General features: G+C 44.6%; 1 protein-coding gene across 4 annotated transcripts in view; it reads left to right on the forward strand.

Annotated features, from left to right (window-relative positions):
• The window catches only part of LOC119961672 (diacylglycerol kinase beta), a 797,376-nt gene that overhangs the window by 447,705 nt on the left and 330,163 nt on the right, over window positions 1-19,508 (forward strand). For all 4 annotated transcript variants that reach the window (XM_038788967.1, XM_038788974.1, XM_038788981.1 and 1 more), the window contains one exon: window positions 3,352-3,426. In XM_038788967.1, coding sequence (XP_038644895.1) covers window positions 3,352-3,426 — 75 coding nt within the window. The remainder of the gene's footprint in view (window positions 1-3,351; window positions 3,427-19,508) is intronic.

Consider the following 19,508-nt stretch of genomic DNA (forward strand, 5'->3'; position numbering starts at 1 on the left):
GCAACAGGTGGGGATAGAGTACTTCAGGCATCTGTTTGTTGGGGAAACATTTGAAGACCTGGATGAGCTCGAGGAGACATACCAGTTACCAAAGGGGAATAGGTTCAGGTACCTGCAGGTTAGGGACTTTAATAAGAAGGTGTTGTCGTCCTTTCCAACGCAGCCACCCCCAGTGCTGCAGGATAAACTTCTGTCCGAGGATGAAATTGGGGAGGGCACGGTTGCAGACACGTAAGGGGAGCTGATGAAGAGGGAGAGCGCTTCCATGGAGGAAATTAGGTGCAAGTGGGAGAAGGAGTTGGGAGGGGCGTTGGGGGCTGGGGTGTGGAGTGAAGCTCTGTGTAGTGTGATGCAACCTCATTGTGTGCCAGGGTACATCTTATTCAATTTAAGGGGGTGCATAGAGCCCATATTTGGGCAACATGGTAGCATTGTGGATAGCACAATCACTTCACAGCTCCAGGGTCCCAGGTTCGATTCCGGCTTGGGTCACTGTCTGTGCGGAGTCTGCACATCCTCCCTGTGTGTGCGTGTGTTTCCTCCGGGTGCTCCGGTTTCCTCCCACATTCCAAAGATGTGCAGGTTAGGTGGATTGGCCATGATAATGGCCCTTAATGTCCAAAATTGCCCTTAGTGTTGATTGGGATTGCTGGGTTGTGGGGATGGGGTGGAGGTGTTAACCTTGGGTAGGGTGCTCTTTCCAAGAGCCGGTGCAGACTCGATGGGCCGAATGGCCTCCTTCTGCACTGTACATTCTATGAAATATGATGGTGTCCAGCATGAGTTAGCTCTTTCTGGGGGGGTGCGGTAGGGAGCTGGGGGAGGGGGGTGGGGGCCATGTACATATGTTTTGGGTATGTCCAAGGTGGTTTTGGAAGGGATTTTCCGATGTAGTGTCAAAGATTTTGGGGGTAGAGATAGCTCCAAATCCAGAGGTGGCAATATTTGGAGTGATGTGGAGATGCCGGCGTTGGACTGGAGTGAGCACAGTAAGAAGTCTTACAACACCAGGTTAAAGTCCAACAGGTTTTGGACTTTAACCTGGTGTTGTAAGACTTCTTACAATATTTGGAGTGTCAGGGGATCTGGGAGTTCAGGTCAGGAGAGAGGCCGACATCTTGGCCTTTGCCTCCCTGATAATCTGGAGACGGATTTTGTTGTGTTGTCGGGACTTGGAGCTGCCGAAGACGGAGGTATGGGTAAGCGATTTGGCAGAGTTCCTGTATCTGGAAAAAAATTAAATTCACCATTCGAGGCGCAGAGGAGAGGTTCACCTTGAGGTAGAAGCTGTTTATCGACTTCTTTAAGGGGTATTAAGTCGTTAGGGGTGGGGGGGGTTGTGATTTTTTGTTGGGGGGGTCGACGGTAAGTTGGAAAAGGGAGGCGGGCATCTGGGTGGCAACAAGATGAATGGGGCTGTTATTGGGGGGATGCGGGGAGGGAGCTGTTTTGTTATCTTTGCTGCGGTTGGCTTTTGTACTTTTGTGATTATGTATATATTTAAAATGCCTTCAATAAAATATGTTGGATCGTGGACACAAATAGAAGTATTGAGTCCAAAACCGGGTGTTGTGCTGAACCTTTATAAAGCTTTGATAGCTACAACTCGTGTATTATGAGTTCTGATCACCGCACTTTAGGAAGGATGTGCGGTTCTTGCGAGGAGGCAGAGGAGGTTTACCAGAATAGTTCCAGGGATGAGGCAATTTAGCCTCGAGGTTAGTTAAGGTTGAGATCACACTCCTTGGAGCAAGAGGGTTTGAGGGGGGAATCCAATGAAAGTGTACAAGGTTATGACAGGATTAGAGACGGTCAATGGAAAGCTGTTCTCATTAGCTGACCGTACAAGGACTAGGGTGTGCAGATCTAAAGCTTTGGGCAAGTGATGCAGTGAGAAAATGAAGATTTTTTAAAAATCGTAGTGAGTGGTTACAATTTAGAACTGTTTTAAGATTAGTAACTTCAAAAGAAAATTGGATGGGCTCTTGTGCAAAATAATGAAGGGCAGTGGGGAATGACCTGGGAAATGGGACTGACTGGATTACTGAACAGAGAGCTAGCAGAGATTTGATGGGTTGATTGGCCTCCTCCTGTGTCTTTGTGACTCTGACATTGACGGTTGAGCCTTCAGTTGTCCAGGTCCTAAATTCTGGAATTACCTCCCTGAATCTCCCTGCATCACTGTATCTTTCCTCCTTTGAAATGCTCCACAAAACCTATTTTGGACATCTGCTCTAACATGTGATTTGGTGCCAAATTAATTTTTTAATGCTGCTTCTATATAGTGCCTGGGGACTTAATATTCTATAGATGCTGTATAAATAGCAGTTGGTGTTGTAAAAACAGAAAGAAAACTTGGGTCTGGCAGCATCTGTAGAGAGAGAAGCAGAATTAATGGGCGTGATTCAGTGGCCTCGTCGTGTCTGACTTGGTGTAGATACGAGGCCGTTGAATTTTGTGAGAGGCCTCTCACGATGCGATGCTCAAAGCGTCTTGTGAGATTCAACAAAATTCAACGGATTCTCCCGGCTCCTGGGACTGAACGGCCATGACTGGGAGACCTTGCCAGGGTACTGTTCCGCCGGCACCTGCAGTCTCCCAGGCCATTAGAAATCCCACCGGTGGTCATGGAAGGGTGGTACCCTGGGTCTCCCTCTGGCACTTGGGCACCTTGGAACTGGCAATGCCACCTGAGCACTGCCTGAGTGTCCAAGTGGCACAGCCAGGATGGCAGGGGCACTGCCATGATGCCAGGCTGGCAGTGCCAGGGTGCCAAGATGCCAGGTTGACACTGCCAGGGATTGGGCCCAGGTGCCATTAGAGTAGTGGGAGATGAGGGAGTGTTCCTTGGGGCATCCCCAAAGCTGGGGGAGTGAGGTCGAAAACGGGGCGGAGGGGAGAGAAGGATGGGTTTCGGGGCTACCGGTCAAAATGGCGTCCCTAATCTCATCAGCAGGAGGTCGCTCTAAGTATGGCTGCGGCGGAGAGAATTTTCCTGAGGCCAAAAAATGCAAAGTGCCATTGAGTAGCGAGATGTTTCTTAGCATTGCAGCCTCCAAGAAAGACCCTGTTGATCGTACCTGAAACTGGACATAGAAATTGTCCGTGTGAACTATGCTCAACGTTTCAAGTCCAACACAAATTAAAGTGTTTCTCACACCACAGATGCTGCCATGTTTTTCCAGCATTTTCTGTTTTTATTTCAGATTTCCAATATCTGCAGTATTTTGCTTTTATTTTACAAAGGGTGTTGTAAGTGGGATGAAACGTATAAATTGCAATACAGTTTGCGTGCAAAATGCCTAATTTCTTGTAAATTAAGAATAATTTCTGTAATGCTCTTTTTGACAGAGTTCTCCGAAAATTTCAATATCTCCTCAACCCAAGACAAATTTATAATCTTGACAGGGGTGGACCTGTGCCAGGGTAAGTGCCAGGGTATGCAATACTATTTTAAAGAATGGATGATAATACTTCTGCATTGTATTTTTTTTATTCCTGCCGGGAACTACTAAGGAGATGTTCAGACCAAAAGCACTATTGATGCTGTGAATCAGCCTCAGGCCAAATAATTCCATAACAGTCGCAGATCAAATTTGCAATTTCCTAGTTTATATGTCTCAGCATTACCTAGTTTAATATTCCATACATGACCATTATATATTCACAGAGCATTGGCAAAATGCAGAAGCATAACAGTTTATCATTGAAGTGGTTGGTGTCAACACTTGTGTAGGTTTGTCTAATGTTAAACTTGGGGTTGAAAGTATAGTTGCTGTTAATATTGAGAGTCAGATTAAACGATCTGGTTTGCATCAAGGTGGAAGCAGAAGAAGTGCTATCACAAAGCATTAGTTTATACATAACACAGCATATTTTCATGATTTCCATGATTTAACAGCAATGAGATCGTGATTTAACAACAATTAGATAATGTTTAATTAACTATAATTAAAGTATTGTTGGGATATAGATCATAGAATTATCATAGATCATAGAATTTACAGTGCAGAAGGAGGCCATTCGGCCCATCGAGTCTGCACCGGCTCTTTGAAAGTGCACCCTACCCAAGGTCAACACCTCCACCCTATCCCCATAACCCAGTAACCCCACCCAACACTAAGGGCAATTTTGGACACTAAGGGCAATTTATCATGGCCAATCCACCTAATCTGCACATCTTTGTGACTGGGAGGAAACCGGAGCACCCGGAGGAAACCCACGCACACACGGGGAGGATGTGCAGACTCCGCACAGACAGTGACCCAAGCCGGACTCGAACCTGAGACCCTGGAGCTGTGAAGCGATTGTGCTATCCACAATGCTACCGTGCTGCCCAAATATGAAAAGTGGTTGAACTTCAACAGCAATAAATTGACTTGGGTCAAAGTATGTTGGAATCATTGGAGCAGCTAAACAAAATAAAAATGTAATCATTTAACAACAGAGCATCCACCAACACTCGCATCATATTTAATATTCAGTTTATTTAAAAATCTGAACGTCACCCACTTATATTTTGAAGCTATAGAATTAAAGATTTCAGTATGTATAATATAATTGTATTCTCTTGTCTTTTTGTCAGATATACCCATGACCTATTTTGGTTCTCAATGTAAAAATTTCAAAGCAAATTACAATTGAGCAAATTTGTAAGATTTGATGTTGGTTCATTTACAACGATATTTTATTGTAGATCTTTGATAGATTTTTTAAAAACAGAAAGTGCTGAGAGCACTCAGCAAGTTGAGCAACATCGATGGAGAGAGGCAGAGTTAATGAGCAATTAGATTTAGATTTATTGTCACGTGCACTGAGGTACAGTGAAAAGGACAGAGATGAGGAGACATTTCTTCACCCAAAGAGTGGTGAGCCTATGGAATTCATTACCACAGGAAGCAGTTGATGCTAAAACATTGAATATATTCAAGAGGCGACTAGGTATTATACTTGGGGCGAATGGGATCAAAGGCTCTGGAGAGAAAGCAGGATTAGGCTATTGAGTTGGATGATCATCTACGACCGTGATAAATGGCGGAGCAGGTTTGAAGGGCCAAAGGGCCACCTCCTGCTCCTATCTTCTATGTATCTATGTATTGTTCTGCGTACTGTCCAAGCAGATCATTCCATATATGAAAAACATAGGACATATGAGAAATACACAATGTAAATACGTAGACATTGGATGAAGCATATGCAGTGTAGTGCTCACAATGGAGAAGATGAATGGAGACATCAGTTCAGTTCAAAGAGGGTCATTCAGGAGTCTGGTAACAGCGGGGAAGAAGCTGTTTTTGAATCTGTTAGTGCATGTTCTCCGACTTTTGTATCTCCTGCCCAATGGAATAAGTTGGAAGAGAGAATAACCTGGTGGGTGGGGGCCTTCGATTATGCTGCACACTTTCCCAAGGCAGCAGGAGGTGTAGATAGAGTTAATGGATAGGAGCTGGGTTTGCGTGATGGATTGAGCTGTGTTCACGACTCTCTATAGTATCTTCTGGTCTTGGACCGAGCAGTTGCCATACCAGGCTGTGATGCAGCCAGAATGCTTTCTATGAGGCATCTGTAAAAATTGGGAAGAATCAATGTGGACATGCTGAATTTCCTTAGTTTCCTGAGGAAGAATAGGCTCTGTTGTGCTTTCTTGGTCATAGTGTCGATGTGGGTGGACCAGGAAAGATTGTTGGTAATGTATACACCTTTGAATTTGAAGTTGTCATCCATCTCATAGTTAGGGATCCTCTCGGAAGGAGCGATCACAATATGGTGGAATTTAAAATACAGCTGGAGGGTGAGAAAGTAAAATCAAATACTAGTGTTTTGTGTTTAAACAAAGGAGATTACAAGGGGATGAGAGAAGAACTAGCTAAGGTAGACTGGGAGCTAAGACTTTATGGTGGAACAGTTGAGGAACAGTGGAGAACCTTCCAAGCGATTTTTCACAGTGCTCAGCAAAGGTTTATACCAACAAAAAGGAAGGACGGAAGAAAGAGGGAAAATCGACCATGGATATCTAAGGAAATAAGGGAGAGTATCAAATTGAAGGAAAAAGCATATAAAGTGGCAAAGATTGCTGGGAGATTAGAGGACTGGGAAATCTTTTAGGGGGCAACAGAAAGCTACTAAAAAAGCTATAAAGAAGAGTAAGATAGAGTATGAGAGTAAACTTGCTCAGAATATAAAAACAGACAGTAAAAGTTTTTACAAATATATAAGACAAAAAAGAGTGGCTAAGGTAAATATTGGTCCTTTAGAGGATGAGAAGGGAGTTTTAATAATGGGAGATGAGGAAATGGCTGAGGAACTGAACAGGTTTTTTGGGTCGGTCTTCACAGTGGAAGACACAAATAACATGCCAGCGACTGATAGAAATGAGGCTATGACAGGTGAGGACCTTGAGAGGATTGTTATCACTAAGGAGGGAGTGATGGGCAAGCTAATGGGGCTAAAGGTAGACAAGTCTCCTGGCCCTGATGGAATGCATCCCAGAGTGCTAAAAGAGATGGCTAGGGAAATTGCAGATGCACTAGTGATAATTTACCGAAATTCACTAGACTCTGGGGTGGTCCCGGTGGATTGGAAATTAGCAAACGTGACGCCACTGTTTAAAAAAGGAGGTAGGCAGAAAGCAGGAAATTATAGGCCAGTGAGCTTAACTTCGGTAGTAGGGAAGATGCTGGAATCTATCATCAAGGAAGAAATTGCGAGGCATCTGAATAGAAATTGTCCCATTGGGCAGACGCAGCATGGGTTCGTAAAAGGCAGGTCATGCCTAACTAATTTAGTGGAATTTTTTGAGGACATTACCAGTGCAGTAGATAACGGGGAGCCGATGGATGTGGTATATCTGGATTTCCAGAAAGCCTTTGACAAGGTGCCACACAAAAGGTTGCTGCATAAGATAAAGATGCATGGCATTAAGGGTAAAGTAGTAGCATGGATAGAGGATTGGTTAATTAATAGAAAGCAAAGATTTGGGATAAATGGGTGTTTCTCTGGTTGGCAATCAGTAGCTAGTGGTGTCCCTCAGGGATCCGTGTTGGGCCCACAATTGTTCACAATTTACATAGATGATTTGGAGTTGGGGACCAAGGGCAATGTGTCCAAGTTTGCAGATGACACTAAGATGAGTGGTAAAGCGAAAAGTGCAGAGGATACTGGAAGTCTGCAGAGGGATTTGGATAGGTTAAGTGAATGGGCTAGGGTCTGGCAGATGGAATACAATGTTGACAAATGTGAGGTTATCCATTTTGGTAGGAATAACAGCAAATGGGATTATTATTTAAACGATAAAATATTAAAGCATGCCGCTGTTCAGAGAGACTTGGGTGTGCTAGTGCATGAGTCACAGAAGGTTGGTTTACAAGTGCAACAGGTGATTAAGAAGGCAAATGGAATTTTGTCCTTCATTGCTAGAGGGATGGAGTTTAAGACTAGGGAGGTTATGTTGCAATTGTATAAGGTGTTAGTGCGGCCACACCTGGAGTATTGTGTTCAGTTTTGGTCTCCTTACTTGAGAAAGGACGTACTGGCGCTGGAGGGTGTGCAGAGGAGATTCACTAGGTTAATCCCAGAGCTGAAGGGGTTGGATTATGAGGCGAGGTTGAGTAGACTGGGACTGTACTCGTTGGAATTTAGAAGGATGAGGGGGATCTTATAGAAACATTTAAAATTATGAAGGGAATAGATAGGATAGATGCGGGCAGGTTGTTTCCACTGGCGGGTGACAGCAGAACTAGGGGACATAGCCTCAAAATAAGGGGAAGTAGATTTAGGACTGAGTTTAGGAGGAACTTCTTCACCCAAAGGGTTGTGAATCTATGGAATTCCTTGCCCAGTGAAGCAGTTGAGGCACCTTCATTAAATGTCTTTAAGGTAAAGATAGATAGTTTTTTGAAGAATAAAGGGATTAAGGGTTATGGTGCTCGGGCCGGAAAGTGGAGCTGAGTTCACAAAAGATCAGCCATGATCTAATTGAATGGCGGAGCAGGCTCGAGGGGCCAGATGGCCTACTCCTGCTCCTAGTTCTTATGTTCTTATCTCGGCACCATTGATGCAGACAGGGCTGTGTACGGCACTTCACTTCCTGACGTCAATGACACCAGCTCCTTACTTTTCTAACATTGAGGGAGAGATTGTTATTGTTACACCATGCCACTAGGTTCTCTATCTCCCTCCTGTACTCTGACTTATTGTTGTTTGAGATCTGACCCACTGCGGTCGTGTCATCAGCAGATTGTTGTTAGAGTTTGAAACTTATTTTGCCACATAGTCGTGTGTGTACAGGGAGTATAGTAGGGGGCTAAGTAAGGGGCTTGCGGGGCCCTGGTATTGAGGACTATGATGAAGGAGGTGTCGTTATTTATCCTTACTGACTGTGGTCTATGGGTCAGAAAATCGAGGATTCAGTTGCAGAGGAAGGAGCCAAGTCCTAGGTTTTGGAGTTTTTGTATGAGCTTGGCTGGGATCCTGGTGTTAAAGGCCCAATTTTCATGGCTCCATCCATTCTGGAATGCCGACAGAGGGTTATAAAAATGGAGGGCGGAACTCAAATCCCGAAACCCATGTGTGGGATTTTTCTTTTTAATTTAGAGTACCCAATTTTTTTTTTCCAATTAAGGTGCAATTTAGCGTGACCAATCCACTTAACCTGCACATCTTTGGGTTGTGGGGGTGAAACCCACGCAGACACTGAGAGAATGTGCAATCCCCACACAGAATGTGACCAGGGGGCAGGATTGAACCCAGGTCCTCAGCGCAGTAGCTGCAATGCTAACCACTGCGCCACCATGCCACCCTCGTGTGAGATTTTAATGAGACCGGGATAAGAGTATGTGCACCGAGCCCATACTGAACAAATCCTGCCCCTGCCTACTCCATTGTAGGGATGGCAATTTTGGATACCCCGCTATTTTCATGGAGTTGGGCCTGTGACGAGATGTGGTTCACAGAACATTGGAGGGTAATGCACCACAGAGGATACCCAGTCATATGTGGAGAATCAAAATAATTCACCTTTTCTGGCATTCTTTCAGCGGCACACTTTGAAATACAAAAAAAAGTTCTTTCAGTTTCTAGAGTTAACTGTTTAATTGTAAGTTAGCTGTGGTTTACCGCAGTGATTAATTATAGAGTTGTGTCCTGCAAAGGCAGCACTTTTCCCATATTCTTGAATGTTTCAAGTGTTCATTCAAGTGCTTTTTAAAGGTTGTGAGGTTTCCAGCCTCACACTACCTTCCCAGGCAGCGTATTCCAGATTCGCACCACCTTCCCAGGCAGCATATTCCAGATTCGCACCACCCTCCTGAGTGAAAGAAGAATTCTCAAATCTCCTGCCCCTCACCCTAAAGCTATGCCCACATGTGATTGACCCCTCAAATAAATAGATCAGCTGCTTCCTATTTACCCTGCCCAAACCCCTCATAATCTTATACAATCTCAATCATATCCCCCCCCCCAGCCTTCTCTGCTCTAAAGAAAACAAATACCCCGAGATCCATCTTTTCCTCTGAGCTGCCCTGTGTCTTGCCATTCATTACATGCTCCCTTGTCCTGTTTCTTCTTCCAAAGTGCATCACCTCACACTTATCAAGGTTAAATACCATCTGCCACTGCACTTGGAAAAGGACCTGTCATGGTTTGGACTGCTATTTAAATGTCCAGCAATTGTTAGCTTTGAAAAAATGGCCCTGCTTTTGACAGTTTGAAAAAATCTAAGCACTTGCAATATTACATCAATTAATAGGCAATCTGATTTGAAAGGGAAATAAAACAGCAGTTGCAGCTTTAAAATAAAAGGCCATCTGGTGTTTCAGTTTTGGCAAATCCCATTGTTGACATTTTCCTGGATTTGCTCTAATAGCTGTGAATGTTTGGCTGAATTTTAAGGTCCAGAAGCACTTGTGTTCACATTAAGATTGAGTGTTTTAAGAAGTTATTAAAGGAATATCTGTCTTTGATGTTGAAAGTGGATAAATGTTTGCTTTTATAATAAATTGACCACTCAATGAGATTTACATTTTTTGAGAGGCTTTGATGGATAAAAGGTTATTTTTCCCCCCCAGAGTGAAGTAGTTTGAATAAGTCCGTTCTATTAGATCGTTAGATATTTATTTTTGTTAATGTAATTTCAAAGCTATCCTGAGGCTTGACATGGTAGATACTAGATGAGTGGCTACGGAAGATACATGGGAGACCTAAGGTGGAGAGGGAGCCATTCAAGTTGTATGGGAGCAATGGGGATATAGGGGGCATGGAGGTGCATAAGGAGTAGGTATGGGGGGAGGGGGATAATTTTAGGACCTTATGCCCCAGTAAACTGAAGGGGGCATTCCAGCCTGCTTGTGTGACCATCCGCTCACCTCTTACTATCTGGGACCCTCCATGGAGGCAGCAGACCCTACTCCAACCCAACCCACCACGCCAGATCGAAAATATAGCAGACAGAGGCCTGGCTAATGGTGTTATGTCTGTTGGCTCAGGAAATTTCCTGGCTCTACCTTCCCACCTCCTCCACGGAAATACAGCTGAATGTTGGGTCTTTATTTCTTGGAGTTCAGAGGTGATATGATAGAAACATGGAAGATTCTTAGGTGGTTGGACAGGGTTGGGAGGATATTTCCACTCATGGGAGAGTGTAGGACCAGAGGGCATAGCCGCAGAATAGGGGATGCTCATTTAAGATGGATTTGAGGAAGAATTTCTTCGCCCAAAGAGCGGTGAATTTTTGGAACACTTTATCCAGTAAGCTGTGGAGGCCGAGTACTTGAACATTTTCAAGGCCAATGTCATAGGTTTTTCATCAGTAGAGGAATTGAGGGTTACGGGTGGGGAGCACGGTGGCTCAATGGTTAGTACTGCTGCCTCACGGCGTCGAGGACCCAGGTTCGATCCAAGCTCTGGGTCACTGTCCATGTGGAGTTTGCACATTCTCCCTGTGTTTGCCTGGGTTTTGCCCCCACAACCCAAAGATGTGCAGAGTAGGTGGATTGGCCATGCTAAATTGCCCCTTAATTTAAAAAAAGAATAGGGTACTCAAAAAAAAAAAAAAAAAAATTTTTAATTAAGGTGACGGAGAGAAGGCAAGAAAGTGCACTTAGTGAGTGTTAGGTCAGTCGTGATCTGACTAAATGGCGCAGCAGGCTCAATGGGCTGAATGGCCTACTCCTGTTCCTATTTCTTATGGTCTTCTGGTTTTAGTTGAAAACTTTTCCAGCATAGGCACAATGGGTCAAGTGACCGCCTACTGTGCTGTTGCATGCTATGATTCTAGGAATAGGATTTTACATTGCTATATTCTGGTTGTACTCTTTTTTTTACCCCCCACAGTTGGTTACCAAATTTAAAGTAAATGTCAGTGTGTAAAGTAACCAAATCTCACTAAATTAATTTTTTGATGTCAAGAAGCACCTTTTCTAACAATGGGTAATGGAAATCTAGAATTCAATTCCTCCAACGCTGAATCGAGATCAATTGACAATTGGTTGGCACTGCAGATTCATGGCGCTGAGGACCCGGGTTCAATCCCGGCTCTGGGTCACTGTCTGGGTGAAGTTTGCTCATTCTCCCAGTGTCTGCGTTGGTCTCACCCGTACAATTCAAAGATGTGCAGGGTAGGTGGATTGGCCACGCTAAATTGCCCCTTAATTGGAAAAAAATAATTGGGTACCTTAAATTTATCTTTTTAAAAAAAATCAATTGAAAATTTCCAAATTTAGATTAAGCAGTTTTTGTCTGAGTGCAAGAGTACTAAGGATTAAGGGACCAATGCAGGTAGATGACATTGAGGTTCAGATCAACTATGGCCTAATTTAACAGTGGTATAAACCTGAGGGGCTGAATGGTCTTCTATGTTCTTATTTTGATAAGTAGATAGATCGAGTAGCTTTATTTTAGCTCCAATCCAACAATTTGGGTAGGTTCTTTACCCAGAGAGTAGTGGGGGCATGGAAAGCACTGCCTGTGGAAGTAGTTGAGTCGGAAACATTAGGGACCTTCAAGCGGCTATTGGATAGGTACATGGATTACGGTAGAATGATGGGGTGTAGATTAATTTGTTCTTAATCTAGGACAACTGTTCGGCACAACATCGTGGGCCGAAGGGCCTGTTCTGTGCTGTATTTTTCTATGTTGTAACTTGGAATCAGTGTTTTAAACACGCGGACATGCACGCACACGCACCCCGCCCATCCCTAATATCCATATGATGACTTGAGGTTGTAGCCTCAAATTTGGCACATGGGATCTGATTATCCTTGTCACACATACTGCATGCTCCTCTGTCATCTGAAACTCCGCACTACCACACAAGCACAGGCACATCTCTGTTATTTATGCTATTTTGTTCCAGATTTTGGGAAAAGCTGAAGCACCCAGTGTTCTACTGAGTAAGTCTGGCTGTGGATTTCATTATCTCAGCATTGGTGACAACAGTGTGGGCTGGCTGGCCAGCAGGCAGAAGCAAGGAGCACTGGCAGAGGAGCAAGAGTGGGAAGATTCATTCTGTCTTCCTAAGAAAGGACACCATGTTTGTGCTTCAAAGTTCCGCTGTGTCTCTCCTGCGTTAGCAGGCCAACAATCATAGTAATCTGTTGGATGCCATGACACCTTGTAAGTCCCATTGCATGCTGGTGTCTCCAGCCATGATGCCAATAATCTGAGCATACATGGCAGCAAGCTGAGCTTGCATGACAACAACCTGTCCATCCACTGCAGCACACAGCTTAGGCTATGTTGATGGAAACAATGACATTGCCCGTTTCCATCAAACATTGCATCACGGCACAGTCCAAAATTGTGCTAAATGAATTCTCCATGCTGAAGAGGATGAGCTCCAAGCTTTGCGCAATGCCCAATGCCAAGTTGGTGCAGGCCACCTCGACATGGGCAGCTGGCTTTCTGGCAGACATCCCAAGTGACCAAATATTTTGTTGTGCATATCCATCAGCTTTCTTTTAGAAACATAACTTAATATAGCACAGAATGAAACAATTGAGCCCATCAAGTCTGTGCCTGTTCTTTCAAAGTGCTGTTTTCAGTTAGTGTCAGTCCCTCACCCTCTCTCATATTCCTAAAATTATTTCTCCTTCTAATGTTTATCCAATTATGTTTTGAAGGCTATTATTCAATCTGCATCCACCACCCAATCAAGCAGCACATTCCAAATCCCAACCACTAATGTACACCCACTGCTGTCATTGAAATGTTTATGAGTCCACAGCAGCAGAAATCATGCAGCTACATTCTCCTCCCCTTCCCTGTGATCTGTGTCACATCGCTTCACCTCATGCCCCATCCCAATTGCGTACAGTTCAGTATGCGAGCTGATGGCTGCAAGTGTAAAATCAAGTGATGGTCTGTGGCGTCCTCACCATTGGCATCTTGCAGTTTCTCCACTGTCAGACTAGGTTACAACTGTGTATCCAAAAGTATCAAGGCACAAGGGTATGGTTCTGCTGCAGGTTTTGGGGGACAAAATCTGAAGTGTTTGCTCCTGCCATCTGCAGCTTATAAATCCGAAGACAGGGTGGGATAAGGGGGAGGTGCGATATGACCAGGAGGATTAAGTATGAAGATACGAGTAACTTCAATGGTATCAAGCCCTATGCTCTAAAGGTCACAGCATGTGGGTGTTCAATAATAGCCAGCACTGTTAACTCTTCCATGAGGGCCAGGACATGCATGGCTCTGTTGTCTGCCATTGCCCTTCTGGAGAGGGAAGTGTGTGTCACTGTTTGGGTAAATTGGCTGTCGTGGTTGGCAATGGGTGCAAGTTTTAAAACTTGAGTGTGAGGTTTGCTGCAGCTAAATTTGTGAGGGTGCAATGTAAGATCAGGCTGATGTGAATCCCGATTGATCGATATTTACAAAGAACAAAGAACAAAAAAAAATACAGCACAGGAACAGGCCCTTCGGCCCTCCAAGCCCGTGCCGACCATGCTGCCCGTCTAAACTAAAATCTTCTATACTTCCTGAGTCCGTATCCCTTTATTCCCATCCTATTCATGTATTTGTCAAGATGCCCCTTAAATGTCACTATCGTCCCTGCTTCCACCACCTCCTCCGGCAGCAAGTTCCAGGCACCCACTACCCTCTGCGTAAAAAAACTTGCTTCATACATCTCCTCTAAACCTTGCCCCTCACACCTTAAACCTATGCCCCCTAGTAATTACCTCTACCATGGGAGAAAAGCCTCTGAGTATCCACTCTGTCTATGCCCCTCATAATTTTGTAGACCTCTATCAGGTCGCCCCTCAATCTCCATCGTCCAGTGAGAACAAACAGAGTTTATTCAAAGGCTCCTCATAGCTAATCCCCTCCATACCAGGCAACGTCCTGGTAAATCTCGTCTGCACCCTCTCTAAAGCCGGCAGCGTGGCGACCAGAATTAATGAAAATGAAATGCAAATCGCTTATTGTCACGAGTAGGCTTCAATGAAGTTACTGTGAAAAGCCCCTAGTCGTCACATTCCGGCGCCTTTCCGGGGAGGCTGGTACGGGAATTAACACTATACTCCAAGTGTGGCCGAACTAAGGTTCTATACAGCTGCAACATGACTTGCCAATTCTTATACTCAATGCCCTGGCCAATGAAAGCAAGCATGCCGTTTGCCTTCTTGACTACCTTCTCCACCTGTGTTTCCCTTTTCAGTGACCTGTGGACCTGTACACCTAGACCTTCTGACTTTCAATATTCTTGAGGGTTCTACCATTCACTGTATATTTCCTACCTGCATTAGACCTTCCAAAATGCATTACCTCACATTTGTCCGGATTAAACTCCATCTGCCATCTCTGCAAGTCTCCAAACGATCTAAATCCTACTGTATCCTCTGACAGTCCTCATCACTATCCGCAATTCCACCTACCTTTGTGTTGCCTGCAAACTTACTAATCAGACCAGTTACATTCTCCTCCAAATCATTTATATATACTACGAACAGCAAAGGTCCCAGCACTGATCCCTGCGGAACAGCTCTCCAATCAGAAAAGCACCCTTCCATTGCTACTCTCTGCCTTCTATGACCTAACCAGTTCTGTATCCACCTTGCCAGCTCACCTCTAATCCTGTGTGACTTCACCTTTTGTACCAGTCTACCATGAGTGACCTTGCCAAAGGCCTTACTGAAGTCCATGTAGACAACATCCACTGCCCTACCTGCATCAATCATCTTTGTGACCTCTTCGAAAAACTCAATGAAGTTAGTGAGACACTACCTCCCCTTCACAAAACCATGCTGCCTCTCACTAATACATCCATTTGCTTCCAAATGGGAGTAGATCCTGTCTCGAAGAATTCTCTCCAGTAATTTCCCTACCACTGACGTAAGGCTCACCAGCCTGTAGTTCCCTGGATTATCCTTGCTACCCTTCTTAAACAAAGGAACAACATTGGCTATTCTCCAGTCCTCCGGGACATCACCTGAAGACAGTGAGGATCCAAACATTTCTGTCAAGGCCTCAGCAATTTCCTCTCTAGCCTCCTTCAATATTCTGGGGTAGATCCCATCAGGCCCTGGGGACTTATCTACCTTAATATTCTTCAAGACACCCAACACCTCATAGAACATAGAACAGCACAGAATAGGCCCTTCGGCCCTCGATGTTGTGCCGAGCAATGATCACCCTACTCAAACCCACGTATCCACCCTATACCCGTAACCCAACAACACCCCCCTTAACCTTACTTATTAGGACACTACGGGCAATTTAGCATGGCCAATCCACCTAACCCGCACATCTTTGGACTGTGGGAGGAAACCAGAGCACCCGGAGGAAACCCACGCACACACGGGGAGGACGTGCAGACTCCGCACAGACAGTGACCCAGCCGGGAACCGAACCTGGGACCCTGGAGCTGTGAAGAATTTATGCTAACCACCATGCTACCGTGCTGCCCCAAATCTTTTTGGATCTCAATGTGACCCAGGCTATCTACACACCCTTCTCCAGACTCAACATCCACCAATTCCTTCTCTTTGGTGAATACTGATGCAAAGTATTCATTTAGTACCTCGCCCATTTTCTCTGGCTCCACATATAGATTCCCTCGCCTTCCCTTCAGTGGACCAACCCTTTCCCTGGCTACATTCTTGCTTTTTATGTATGTGTAAAAAGCCTTGATAGATGAGTAATTGTATACTGCATTGAGCAATGACCAAGTTAGTGCAGTTGGTATGAGATAGCACTTGAGGATACATTCACTAAGCTTGAGCACTCATGAGGTCATTAAAACTCTTGTGGCATATCCAGTTCCTCATCCCTTTGCATTTACCTCCCACTGCCATCAGCATTTGTCTGGATAGTTTATTTTTTCATAGGCCACCTGTCCTCCTTTGCACCTCTTCCAACAAGGCCTTGAGCATCATAAAACTATGGAGTCTGCTCTCTCACTTGTTGTCTTCCCAGGTTAGAGTCAACTCACAAAGGATTCCCTGTACGTGCTCTAGACACAATGCAACAGCTCTTTGAAAAATGAAAGCTAGCTTTAAACAGTACAGTCTAACCTTAAATGGTGGTAACCTCTAATGTTGCTAAAATGTCCAACTGGCTTGAGTGCTGCAATGATGCAAAACAGTAAACAGCCAAAACATGGTGTGGGGCCCACATTTCAGTCAATTGGTGTGGGTTAATTACCATCAAGAGACCACACCTTGTTTCAGGAGCGTCAGTTTAGCCCCCAGAACATCTGATAATGTTAATTACCAGTAGCAAGTAAGTCCACATCTGGAAAAATGGTAAAGGTTGTAACTAAAGACACTGGCCTGGATACCCCAGGGACGCCATCTAATAGCAGAAGTCTCAATGACCTGGTGAATCAGGCGTCAGGCAAAAATGGTTTTCACGCCGGTCGTGAAACCTGTTGTGAGTCTCCCGACCAACCCCAACTAGGATCCCACCCAGATCCAGAGGGAACATGCAAATAGGTCATTATCCCTCAATTGAATGTGATTATTGGCTGGACACCTGACTCACCGGTCTCCTGGGATGCTCCAGTTCTTTTCTTCTCCAACCCCGCCATGCCAGGAGTCCTGCTGGCCTGCATTGGGACAAGACCTGACATTGGTTACCTGGTGGCTTGCACTCCGAGGGGTGGGAAGGAGGTGAGTACCATCCCTTGAATTGCCTCCAGAGTGTCAAGAGGGGTCCTTAATGAGATGTGAGGGTCAGTGGGGGCTTGTGCTGGTCTGGCGGGGCTCAAGTCAGGGGTCTTTCCTGGGATGATGGTCATTTGGCTGGTCTACCTATCTACAGCCTTTAAACAGTCTGTCAGCATCTCATAATTCGTGTTACCTGAGAACAAAGTGAAAAAACTCCAATCTGTAGCCTGAAACCCTTTAAACTCTATGTCAGCATCATAGCAAGCTCAAAGAAATGAGATAATGGTAAAAGTATTCCTTTAACGTGGTGAAAACTTTTGCACTGTCAATTTCAATGCTCATTATCTTTTCAAGCCTGTGTGCATGCCTGGAAGGCCAAAAGCTTTGAACTGCATTGTTTACATTCATGTTGAAGGTTATTTGCCATTTAAAAGCTCTTTGATTTGAAGATCCAGGCAGAATCAAAGAAAGGATTACCATTGTTTATTTATATAATTCTGCAAGGATCCATTAGCTCCGAGGAGCAACTGTTTTTCTAACTGCTGTGGAAGGAGGCTGTCTGTTTGTTCTGAAGAGCACCTGGTCTTTCGAGAAAGCTCTTCGGAACAAAAATACAGCCTCTTTAAAAAACAAAACTGTGGGTAGAGGAACTGAAGGTCGTGGGGAAGGCTGAAGGGGGAGGGACTGTGGGGGTGGGGGGGGAGGGGGGAGTGCGCTTACCAGTGATTAAGGTGGGAGGTTGCCTTGTCAGCAAGGGGGGGCTGCAGCACCACCCGGGGCAAGATTTCCCCGTGACCTCCCAGGAAAACCGGAGCCTGCCCGCACCGCCAGGTCCCGCCGGTAAGTGACCTACCCTGATTTACTCCGGCGGGACCGGCTACAGGCAGGCGGGACTTCGACCCATCGGCCGGACCCCGCCATTCTTCGAGGCAGGCGGCGCAACTCACGCCCCGCTGATTTTTGGGGGCGGGAAAATTGGGAGGAGGCGGGATTCACGCTGAACCCCGGCGATTCTCCCACCTGGTGGGGGGTCGGAGAATCCCGCCCCTCAGCACAGAAAATATGAATGAAGAATCCGTATGACTGGATCTATAAAATAACAAAGGGCAGAAAACATTGGGTGTAGTTTATAGGCCCCTTCACAGTGATCATAGTATTGGATCATAGTATTGGACAGAGTATAAATCAGAAAAATAGAGGAGCATGTAACAAGGCTAAAGCAACATTATGGGTACTTGATTCTTCATATGCTTTGGGCAAACCAAATTAGCAATCGTAAAATTAAGGTTGAATTTGAGGATTATATTCGAGACAGATTTCTCAAACAATATATCGAAGAATCAGTTATGAAACAGGCTCTTTTAGATCTAGCATTGTATAATGAGACAGGGTTAATGAGTAACCTACAGTAAAGAAACATCTGTAAAGTAATCACATGTTAGGATTTTATACTAAAGTTGAAAGTGATATGGTTAAGTGTGAAACTAGGGTCTTAAATTTCAACAAAGCTAATTATGAAAGTATGAGGGTTATTTTGCCTGAGGTAGATTTAGCAATTAGATGAAAATATATTAGATCTAAACATAAGCAATGGCAAGCATTCAAAGAAATAATTAATAATAATTAGTAATAATAATTCCCATGAATATCCTTTACATTGAGGAATAAAGTCTCCACTGAAAAAGTAAGAGCCATGGCTAGCTAAGGATTTAAGGATAGTATTGTGTTAAAAGAAGCATGTAATGTTGCAAAAAAGAGTAATGCCCCTGAATATTAGTAAGGTTTTAAAAATCAGCAAAGAGTGGCTAAGAAATTGATGGAGAAGCAGCAAAATGAATATGAGTACACTAGCAAAACAATATAGAAACAGATAATATGCATTTTTCCAAATAAAAACAAAGATTAGTGAAAATAAACATGAATCTCTTGGATACGGCAATTTTTTTTTAAATTTAGAGTACCCAATTAATTTTTTCCAATTAAGGGGCAATTTAGCATGGCGAATCCACCTATCCTGCACATCTTTGGGTTGTGGGGGTCAAACCCACGCAAACACGGGGAGAATATGCAAACTCCACACGGACAGTGACCCAGAGCCGGGATCGAACCTGGGACCTTGGCGCCGTGAGGCAGCAATGCTAACCACTGTGCCACCGTGCTGCCCTGGAGACAGCAAAATTTAATGGGGAATCAGGAAATGGCAGTGACCTGAAACAAATCCTTTGGCCCAGACTTTTGCAATGTCGGGCCAAGAGACCCTTCGATATGGCAGGCAGGACCCAATTTTGAGTTTCACACTCCCATTCCCATTTCTTCTGTCAGTTTTTGCCAGCAGAGGATAAGAGTGTGGGTACCGAGCCTGCCCCCTGCACTGTATTTTGGGGGGTTTTTCATGAACATTTCAAACAC

Source organism: Scyliorhinus canicula, chromosome 2 (assembly GCF_902713615.1).
Source record: "Scyliorhinus canicula chromosome 2, sScyCan1.1, whole genome shotgun sequence".
NCBI lineage: Eukaryota > Metazoa > Chordata > Chondrichthyes > Carcharhiniformes > Scyliorhinidae > Scyliorhinus > Scyliorhinus canicula.